Source organism: Nannospalax galili, unplaced genomic scaffold (genome assembly GCF_000622305.1).
Source record: "Nannospalax galili isolate Female #2095 unplaced genomic scaffold, S.galili_v1.0 scaffold406, whole genome shotgun sequence".
Taxonomy (NCBI): domain Eukaryota; kingdom Metazoa; phylum Chordata; class Mammalia; order Rodentia; family Spalacidae; genus Nannospalax; species Nannospalax galili.
In genome coordinates this window covers 4157507-4168676 of record NW_008357033.1, presented here as the reverse complement: position 1 = coordinate 4168676, position 11170 = coordinate 4157507, and the positions used below count along the sequence as shown (strand labels likewise).

At 45.3% G+C, this 11170-nt stretch overlaps 1 protein-coding gene across 3 annotated transcripts in view; it reads right to left on the bottom strand.

Annotated features, from left to right (window-relative positions):
* Window positions 1-1630: 1630 nt before the first annotated feature.
* Cpne9 (copine family member 9) overlaps window positions 1631-11170 on the bottom strand; it is a 28017-nt gene continuing 18477 nt past the window's right edge. For all 3 annotated transcript variants that reach the window (XM_008854835.2, XM_029557100.1, XM_017794821.2), the window contains 4 exons: window positions 6692-6794; window positions 5410-5467; window positions 5026-5099; window positions 1631-1998 (listed from right to left, as the gene is read on the bottom strand). In XM_008854835.2, coding sequence (XP_008853057.1) covers window positions 1813-1998; window positions 5026-5099; window positions 5410-5467; window positions 6692-6794 — 421 coding nt within the window. In that variant the 3' untranslated portion in view covers window positions 1631-1812. The remainder of the gene's footprint in view (window positions 1999-5025; window positions 5100-5409; window positions 5468-6691; window positions 6795-11170) is intronic.

Here is an 11170-nt window from a genome sequence, read left to right as displayed (position 1 = left end):
CAATCACCAACTAAAACGCGCCATCTTCCCCCCCCCCAAGAAATGCCAATAAATTGACACTCCAGAAAGATGTTTACGGGTTAAATCTTGGGTCTAGAGTCAAAGTGATTTCCCTTAAAGATACGGTTTATATCTGAGCCTCGGTGCCACGTTATTACATGGAGATAATATATATTAAATGGAGACAATATATATTTATTAAATGGAGATAATATATAGTGCTTCTGTTCAGGGGTATGGTGAGGAGTAATAGACTCGAGGACCTTTAATCCCAGCACCCAGGAGACAGAGGCTAGTGGATCTCTGTGCGATCAAGGCCAGCCTGGCCTACATAGGGAGTTCCAGGCCAGCTGGGATTACAGAGAGACTCTGTCTAGAGAGAGAGAGAGAGAGAGAGAGAGAGAGAGAGGAGGAGAGGAGAGAGAGGTGGTCTGTAAATCATCTGTGTCTGATGTGTATGACTTCTAGCATTAAATAAAATATTAGCTATTCAAAAAATTCAGAATAAGTCAATCTTAGTGGCTTGTGCCTGTATTTTAGCACTCAGGAAGGCTGAGGCAGGAGGATTGTCATGAATTCAAGACCAGCCTGGGCTACATAATGAGTTCCAGGCCAAGCTGGGCTACGCACAGCAAGATCCTTTCTAAACAAAACAAAACAAAACGAAATCAGAATAAATGAATCAAGGAGCGTTTACACAGACTTCTTTTCAGTACTGGAGATGGAGCATAGGGCCTTGCACATACTAGACAAGTGCTGTCACCGAGCTATAGGCCCCAGCCTTTTAAAATTGCCTAGACTGGCCTTGAATTTGTGATCCTTTGCCTCAGCCTCCTGATTAGTTCGTATCACAGGCTTATGGCCACTAGGACTGGCTCACAGAACTGTCTTAAAACCAGTTCTTGGGGTGAGGAACCCCTTTGAGAATCTGATGAAAATATATGAGTCTCCTGAAAAAAAATGTGAAAACATACATACAATCCCCCACACACACATACACTCTTTTGGAGACAGGGTCTCCCTGTAGCCCCAGCTAGCCTAGAACTCATTATGCAGCCAGGCTGGTCTTGAATTCATGGCAATCCTCCTGCCGCTGCCTCTCAAATGATGAGATTAAAGGTGTGCAACACTACACTACACCCAGCCTGGTTTTATTTCTTAAACTATTTAAAAATATATGTAAGGGCCAGGTGTGGTGGCGCACACCTTTAATCCCAGCACTTGGGAGGCAGAGGCAGGCGGATCTCTGTGAGTTCAAGGCCAGCCTGGTCTCCATAGCGAATCCAGGTCAGCTAGGGCTACAGGGAGACCCTGTCTCAAAAAAATGTATGTGTGTGTGTGTAAGGGCAGGGCGTGGTGGTGCACGCCCTTTAATCCCAGCATTCAGGAGGCAGAGGCAGGCGGATCTCTGTGAGTTCAAGGCCAGCCTGGTCTACATAGTGAGTTCCAGGACAGCTGGGGCTACAGGGAGACCCTGTCTTGAAAAGACATATATATATATGTAAGGGACTGGATGAGTGTGTTAGGATGGAGATTACCCTAGCTGAAACCATCCTTGCTTCCTCCTTCTTGATGTGATCCCAGGCCCTGGGTTTCCTGGTCTCCCTCTCCAAGTCCCATGAGACAGAGATGAAGTAAGATCAGCTTTATTGGCATGAACGCAGGGAAGTGGTGATGGTGCCAGGACCTTCTGTGGTCAAGGGGGCAGAAAGATTGTCAGCCAGCACTGATCAACTTAGCTGGCCTTCCCTTTGGCTTTCAGCAGTGGGTGAAAAGATAGGTAGACTGCTAAGCATTGGCTATGTAGGCTCCTCAGGGATGTTCTGGAGCTGAAGTTGGGCTGGGGTTGGCAGGAGGTGGGGGCCGAGGCTGGATGTCTCTGGTGCGCATGTAGGACAGCAGCTGCTCCGGGATCTCAGCCAGCACATCCTTGGCCAATCTTGCCATGCTCAGTACCTGGTTCCCAGATCGGTCAACATAGTCTCGGAATGGAACAAACTTGGAAAGACAGGAAAGGTGTGGGTTATGGTCAAGGGAGAGGGTAGCACTGAGGTTTCACATTTGCTCCCCAACATCTTCCAAATATCACTATTATTCTCCCTTAATCTTGAACTATTTTCTACATGTTTCCTTTCCACCTGTTCCCTCTTCCTCTGCTTTCTGTTAACCCTCAACCCATTCCAGTTTGGCTTCACACAGACATTGAATCTGCTCTTCCTAATGTCATCAATGGCCCATGAGGTTAAACCAGTGTGGTGGGCAGTAATTTTCGGTCTTCATCTTGCTGAAATTCTCTTTAGCTTCTGTTACATTTGAATGTCATCCTCCTGTATACATCCCACTTTTGTGGGGTGTGCTGGGAATTGAACCCAGGGTCCTGCACATGGTAGGCAAGTTCTCTATCAGTGAGCCACATCCCCAGCTCTGCATTCCACTCTTGATATCTCCTTACTTTTCTCCTACTTCTCTGGAAGCTGTATTCCATCTCAACTCCCATTTTTCTGAGTCTCCCTACACTCTAGACCTAGTCTTTTCTCTCTATCAACTACATTTGGGTGATTTCATATACTTCCATGAATTTAAAAACTAGTTCCTACAGGGAAAGAGAGTGGGGACTAGGAGGAGGAGGGGCATTCTGCCAGGGGAAGAAGGTTGATCAAAAGAGGGAGAAGTGAAAAAGGAAAAGAGAAAACTATCCCCTGGATATTTATCTCTAGTCTTTGTTTTTATTTTAATTTTTTATTAGATCTTGCTGTGTGGCCCAGGCTGGTCATGATCCTCCTGCCTCAGCCTTCTGAGTAACTGGGAATGTGACTTTCGTGTCCAGCATGGCCTCTCTTTAAAGGCCCAGATTCACATATTTAGTTGCTCATACTACTTCTCAACTGTCACAGATCACTCCATCCCAACCTGCTGCCAACTGAATACAAAGGCTTCTTGCCATGTCTCCTCCTCTAGTTTTCCTCTTCCCAGTCAATGGGACATCACTCACTAGACAACAGATTCATCCTTGAAGTTCTCATTCCTTATCCCTATCTAAACCAATCAAGTCTTATAACATCTTAAGTATCTTTGTTTTGTTATTCTTTTTAGATAATCTCATTATGTAGTCTGGGCTGGCCTGGAACTCTCAGTTCTCCTGCCTTAGCCTCTGAATCCAGGATTTTGAGACAGGGTGTCCCTGTAGCCCCAGCTGGCCTGGAACTCACTATGTAGACCAGGCTGGCCTTGAATTCACAGAGATCCACCTGCCTCTGCCTCCTGAGTGCTGGGATTAAAGGCGTGCATCACGCCCGGCTTCCTTTCTTTTTTTTCAAACAAGGTCTCATATGCCAAGGCTAACCCCAAACCCACTGTCTAGTGAGGATGGCCTTGGGCTGTATTTGCTATTTATTTATTTGTTTTTATTTGCTATTACTATTATTGTATGTTTTCAATGTGAGTATGTGAATGCAGGTGCAAATGTGCCATGGTGCACACATGGAGGTCAGAAGACAACTTTTAGGAGTCAGTTCTCTCCTTCTACCATGGGTTCCAGAGATCAAACTTGTATCAACAGACTTGCTTAACAAGCAATTCTAACTGTCCCAAGTCATCTTACCAGCCCTGCCTTGAACTTAAGCTCCTCTGCCTTCACCTCCTAAATGTTGAGATTTCAGGCAAATGCTGCTATGCTTGGTTTATGCAGTGTTGGGGATCAATCACAGGGCTATGTGCATGCTAGACAAGGACTCTACCAACCGAGCTAACTCCTACCCTTAAACGTCTTTTGAACTGGCTTCCCTCTGTGCTCACTGTTCCGTCTTCATACAGGTCCCATCATGGTTGCTGCTTACTAATAGATACTCTCCCTCACCTTACCACAGTATATCCACAGTGCAGCAGCCAGAGAAGCTCTTCTACCAAGTCTGAACAGGCATAGTGGCACACACTTGTAATCTTAGCATTCAGGAGGTTCAAATGATAGAGTTGCTATAAATTCTAGGCCAGCCAGGACTACATAGGGAGTTCTAGGCCTTCCCCAGGCTACACAACGAGATTCTGGCTCAAAAGTCAGATAAACAATAAATAGGAGATGGATAAATACATATTTTAGGGGGTTGGAGAGATGGCTCAGCAGTTAAGAACACTGGTTGTTCTTGCAGGAGACCCGGGTCAAATCCCAGAACCCACATGGCAACTAACAACTGTCCATAACTCCAGTTCCAGGGGATCTGACAGCCTCTTCTGACCTCCACGGGCATTGCACGACACGGGTGCACTTACCTACACACAGGCAATACATGCATACACATAAAGTAAAAATAATAAATAAAAATAAAAAATACATAATTTAGAATGCATTCTGATCATGTAAAATCCTTCTAGAACTTTAGAACAAACTGCAGATGTTCACCATAGCTGGCAATCCTGCCTACCAGCCTGGTTTGAGCCTCCGGGCCATCTCATGTTCCTTTTCTGCCTGTGAGGATGATACTTCCCTCTGGTTTCATCTGGATGTCACTTGCTCCCAGAAACTTTCCCTGTCTACTGAGGCAGGCCCCCCTGCTACAGGGAAAGAGAGAGTGGGGACTGGGAGGAGGATGAGCAATCTGTAGTGGGAAGAAGGTTGCCATTAACAGTAGCATTTGCTGTTCCTCTGGAGGACATCTCACCATGGAAGAGTAAGCAGCCTGTGTAATACTGGCATTATCCACTAGAGTGCAGAGGCTTGGACTTCTACACCATGCATCCACTAAGCTGCAGCCTACCTCAAAAAAGAATGGTTCAAAGCCAGCTGTGGTGATGCACACCCGTAATCCCAGCATTCTAGAGGCTGAGGTAGGAGGATCAGGAATTTTAAGCCAGCCTGGGATACCTAGTAAGACTTTGTCTCAAAAGAAAAAAAAAAGTAACAGGTTCTAGTTCATGAATGAAGAAGGTTTGAAAGAGTGAGGGAGACAGGTGGTGAGAGGTGGTAAGGGAGCGTGGCCCCTACTTAGCCGTTCTCCTATTCCTCTTGGCCTCACCACCTCCCAGGGCTACCTGAACGATGTCTCGCTCTGCATAGCGTCCTCGGGAGGACACACGTACATCGTCACCATCCAACTCTTCCATTGCTGCAGAAAAGACAGGGATCAGTCTCCCCAACCCCAACCTATGCTGCCCCTCCCTCTTAGAGCCCTTCAGAGTCATCACAAGGAGGCCTGATGGTTACATCAGTTCCATGAAATTGTTTTTATCACTATTCTGCCCTCCTTCCTACATGTTCCATTCTGGGAAATAAGGGGAAGTCATTAATATCAGCCATGGTTATGAAGATAAAACAAGTTTGACTTTGCCAAGGTCCCAGTCTGTCGTCACTATGCAGACCCCTCCTGTTCACCCCAGTTCCTAGTCCCACCCATGGACATTCTCCACCCTACTTACCCTCAAACATGGCAGGTCCCACACCAACAATAATGATAGACATGGGCAATGAGGAAGCCTGTGGGGAGAAGAATAGCTGGAGTGAGCAGCCATGACAAGGCAACTGTTGATATTTCTGTGTGTGTCACATGCTCTTGTGAGCAGAGGTACTGCTTCTTTGTTTCAGAGTGTTTTTGAAGGATGTGCATACATTATCAGGTGCCTGCCTCTAGGAACAGACAGCAGATGAATTTACTATCTATCATCTTGTTTGTCTGAAAATCCCTGGCCTAGAATATTATCCAAAATCATTTAAAAAAATGTGCCATGGTGGCACATACCTGTAATTCCAGTACTCATGAGGCTGAGGCAGGAGCATCACCACAAGTTCCAGGCCAACATGAGCTATATAGTGAGTTTCAGGTCAGCTACCTTGTCTCAAAAGACAAAACAAAAGAAACACAAAGAACAAAGAAACTCCTAGCAAGGGTGGTGGTACATGCTTTTAATCATAGCACTTGGGAGGTAGAGGCAGGCAGAGCTCTGGAGGTCACCCTGTCTGCATGGCAAGTTCCAGACCAGATGAGACTACAGGGAGACCCTATCTCAAGTAAAAAAACCAAAAACCCTAACAATAACAAAAAATAGCTATACCAGGTATGGTAGCTCACCTGCAATCCCAGCACATAACATCACTGTGAATTGAAGGTCAGTGTGGTCTGCACAGCCAGCTCTAGGCCAGCCAGGGCTACATAGTGAGACTTTGTCTCAAAACAAAATTCCCGCCCCCCCAATCAACAAGCCAATCAACTGACCAAAAATAGCCAGGCTATTCTCTCAGGCCTATAATCCCAGCACTTGGGAGGCTGAGGCAGGAATACTGCCATTAATTTCAGACCAGTATGGGCTATATAGAGAGTGCCAGATTAGCCAGACCCTGTCATAAAGCAAAACAATAATACAATAAAATAATTTTTTAAAAAAGTCTCCCCCTGGAACAAATGGCAGGCTTGCTTCCTAACCATTATAAAGAACCCGTGTTTCCTAAGTGCAGGTTTCCTCTCCTATAATGCAGCCCATAGTGTGTGTCATGTGGCATCATGCTGAGACTTGGAGAATCAAAGCTATGGCCACGAGTGCTGCAGCTACTGTACTGCCTCTGCTTGAATAACCAAGTCCTCTGCCTCTAATCTAGGTATCCCATGGCAGGTGAACTTGTTAAGATACAAATGGGATAAACACCTCAGCCCCTTTGCTGCATGGACAGTGACCTCCCCCACCAAGCCTTCCTCCTGGGACTCACACTGACGATGGCTTCTTTGGTTTGTGTCATGTCAGAGATGACCCCATCAGTGATAATGAGAAGAACGTAGTACTGGGAACCATCGGAGATCTTGGCTGCAGCCCTGCATGAGAGACCAGGGTCAGTATGCAGCAGCAAGCCAGAGAGGCAAGGGGCTCTGGACCCACAGTTTCCACAGCAACTGTGTGAGCAGTGGGTAAGACCTGGAGCTTCTGGATCCCATGCTCTAGGCAGACCCAGCTGCTGCCCCTGCCTGCTATCCCTCTAGTAATATAAATTTTTTGAGACAGGATCAGGGTTGCCACTCTGTAGCCCAGTCTGGACTGGAAATCACTAGGTCTTGACTCCTGTTTCTCCTGCATGCCTCTGCCTACCTGGTGCTAAGGTCCAAGGATCCAATAAGGTAGCCCTAGTATCTATTTTTTTTAACCACAAGAGTCTTTTAAAGGTTATATTTTATTAATTTACTTACTCTGTGTGCATGTCTATGTGTATATGTGTGTGGACATGCACATGCTATGTTGTATATGAGCAAGTCAGACAACTTGTAGGAGTTGGTTCTCTTCTACCACATGAGGTATGGGGATTGAACTCAGGTCATCAAGTTTGATAGTAGGCACCTTTACCCGCTGAGCCATCTCACCAGCCCCATTGAGACAAAGTATAGCTGTAATGTACAGTATATTGATAAATTGTCATTTGTTGTTTGAGCTTGTTGAAAGCAAACTCTGGGAATGAGAAGGCACTCCCTTGTCTCTTCCAAAACTCCCTGGTCCTGGCTTTAATGGGAAGAAGGAAAATGGCAAGCAGCTAAGGGTATCAGAAATATCGTGTCTGTGAGAAACAGCCAGAAGGTAAACCATTCCCAATAGAGATTACTATTGTTTATCACATAATATGAAATATCTGCAGTGAGAACGGAAGCCAGACTTTCAGGCATGGGAAACTCATCCATGGAGAGAGAGAGCACAGTTGGGAACTCCAGCTGACTGCTTATTTCTGCTTGATGTTGTGAGCACTCAACTTGAAGTTTTCTACTGCTTCTCTGCTACTTATTATATATTCTTCTACTGACTTTCTATATACTTAATAAACTTACTCATTCAAAACCAAAAGCATGGAGGGTAGAGAGATGGCTCTGGGGTTAAAAGCACTTGCTGCTCTTGCAGAGGGCCCAAGTTTGATCTCCAGCTCTCACAAGGCAGCTCACAACCTCTGTAACTCCAGTTCTGGGGGATTTATACCTTCTTCTGGCCTCCACAGGCACTGCATGCAAGTGATGCACATACATGCATGCAAGCAAAACACTCATACACATAAAAATAATAAAATCTTAGCTGGGTGTGGTGGCACACACCTTTAATCCCAGCATTCCAGAGGCAGAGGCTGGTGGATGTCTGTGAGATCAAGGCCAGCCTGGTCTACATAGCGAGTTCCATGCCAGCTGGGGCTACAGAGAGACCCTGTCTCAAAAAGACCAAAATAATAATAATAAGGATAATAATAAAATCTTAAAAAAAAAAACCCAAAGCATGGCTATCATAAAATATTCTCTGGATCAAACAGAACAGTAGCCTTGGCTATTCTTGAATTTACTATATAGCCCAGGCTGGCTTGTATATAGCCCAGCAGTCTTACTGCTTCAGCCTTCTGAGTGCTGGGATTATAAGTGTGTACCATCCCACTCAGCTCACTTTTATTTTTAAACTGAGAAAACTAAAGTTCAGAGACATTAATTAGCAGTTTCCAGGAGTGATAGGCTGGGGTCCTACCAGTGTCCACCCTGACCTGCTCCTGGACACTCCTCTCTGCACCCAACCTGTACTAGTCACATCCAGCCATCCAGCATCTCTGAGCTTGTACCTTCATGCCTGTGTTTTCACATGCTGTTACCTTCACCAGGCTTACTTAACCTGGTTTTCTGCTGAAGACCAATCTATCCTAGAGTCAGCTGAGCATTCCCTCAAATGTAGGCCCATTCCCCTATTTTCTAGGATACAGCTCTGCCCACAGAGATGGGCTATCTGCTCCTTCAAGAGGGTCCTCATACCCCAAGGGTACTGAGAAGGATCCAAGGACACATCCATCCTGTGTATGCCCTGGAGGATGAAACCAGGGGACCAAGTACACATAGAACACCTTTTAAACAAAATTAACAAACACAGATGCACTGTGAGATGAAATGTGGAGACTTCAAAGGTCCTCCCAGCCTAGCTGTTTTCAGCTGGGCCCTTAGTTCCCCCAGGGAATGCAATCTCTTGCTTTTGCCGCTCTGGCCTATAGAAGTAATGATTTATTTATATTTCTGTCTCCTGCACCAATGCAGGAGCTCCTGAGGGCAGGGACTAAATCTGATTCATCCGAGTCTCCAGTGCCCCAGCAGAGAATGGAGCACACAGCAGCTGCCTTTGAATAGTAATACTGATAATAATAGCAACAGTAATAGCTACTTGTTATAGTGCTTATGATAGGCAAGTTCTGTTCTAAGTGATGCTAACTAGTCCTCACAACAACCCTGTGTGGTAAATATTATTATTATTTTGTCTTTTTAAAAAAATTATTTATTTATTTTTATTTTATGTGTATGCATGTGTTGCCTGCATGTAGATAAGTGCACCCATGTCATGCAATGCCTGAGGAGGTCAGAAGAGGCTGCCGGATTCCCTAGGACTGGAGTTATAGACAGTTGTTAGCTGCCATGTGGGTGCTGGGATTTGAACCCCGGGTCTTCTGCAAGAACAACCAGTGTTCTTAACTGCTGAGCCATCTCTCCAGCCTCCATATTTTGCCTTTTTTGAGACAGGGTCTCCTTGTAGCCCCAGCTGTCCTGGAACTCACTATGTAGACCAGGCTGGCCTCGAACTCACAAAAATCCACCTGCCTCTGCCTCCCAAGTGCTGTGATTGAAGACGTACACCACCATGCCCAGCCAAAGATTGAAAGTTTTAAAGCTGCCTAGGCTATAGAGTGAGTTCAAGACCAGCCTGGGAAACTTAGTGAAACTCACTGTCAAAATAAAAAGTGAAAAGGGGGCTGGTGTTTTAGCGCTGTGGTTTAGCCACACATTTAGCATGTGCAAAGCCCTGGGCTCAATTCCTAGTACTTAAAAAAAGAGGGGGATGCCGGGCCTTTAATCCCAGCACTCAAGAGGCAGAGGCAGGTAGATCTCTGTGAGTTCAAGGCCAGCCTGATCTACATAGTTAGTTCCAGGGCAGCTGGGGCTACAGGGAGACCCTGTCTCAAAAAGACCCCCCCCCAAAAATGAACTATGAGTAGGAGTAAATGGGAGGCTGGAGAGATGGTTCAGCAGTTAAGAGCACTGGCTGCTCTTGCAGAGGACCCAGGTTCAATTCCCAGCACCCACATGGCAGCTAACAACCATCTATAACTCCAGTTCCAGGGGAATACAAAACCGCTTTCTGACTCTGTGGGCATTGCATGACATGGATGCATTTACATGCACTCATACACATAAAATAAAAACAATAAAATACTGAAAAAAAAAACCCAAACTACAAAACCATCCATTTTTCAATGTGTGTACTCAGTACTGTCTCCTGGATGGAAGGGTGATGTCTTTGTGATATCTATCTGTTACTCCATTGGTTGTCAAAGCTGATTCAGCTCATCCGACTAGCTCTAGGAAAGTGTCCCCTTCCCCTCTCACTACTCGATATGTATTCCTCCCAAAGCCAAGCACTTGCTCACAGAGGACTACTTTCCCCAGTAGTCCTTCCATCAAGGAATGGAAGTTTTGCTCCCCTGCTTCCAAGCAAACTCTCAGTAATGCCTCCAAGCTTCAGTTTTCTTATTTAAAATTTTCATTTCCCTGTCTTCTGCAAGAGCAGCCAGTGCTCTTAACTGTGGAGCCATCTTTCCAGCTCTCTGTTATTTTATTTTTTATTTCATTTTAATATCCTTTGCTTTTTATTATTTGATATATGATCTGTTTTTTCATTACACATGTTTATGTAATTTTGGCTAGTTTTTTTTTTTTTTTGAGACAGAGTCCCCCTGGAACTTGCTATGTAGACCAGGCTGGTCTGGATCTCACAGAGATCCACCTACTCCTGTCTCCCAAGTGCTTGGATTTAAAGGCATGTGGCACCAAGCCCAGCTTGTGAAATTTTGGATAGTTTTTATTTGGTGTGTGTCTGTGTGTATGTGTACATGCCACACATATGCGAGTGTCTTCTGATGCCTGAAGATGGTGTTGGATTCTCTGGTGCTGGAGTTACAGACTATTGTGAACCACCTGATGTAGGTTCTGGGAACTGAACTCCAGTCCTCTTGGAAGAGCAACAAGGGCTCTTAACCACTGGGCAATTTTTTCAATTTTGGATAGTTTTAAACCTAACACCTATTGTGCACTTTCTTTTTTTTCCTTTTTCTTTCTTTTTTTTGAGACAGGGTCTTCTAGCCCCAGTTGACTTGGAACTCACTATGTAGACCACGTTAGCCTTGAATTCACAGAGATCC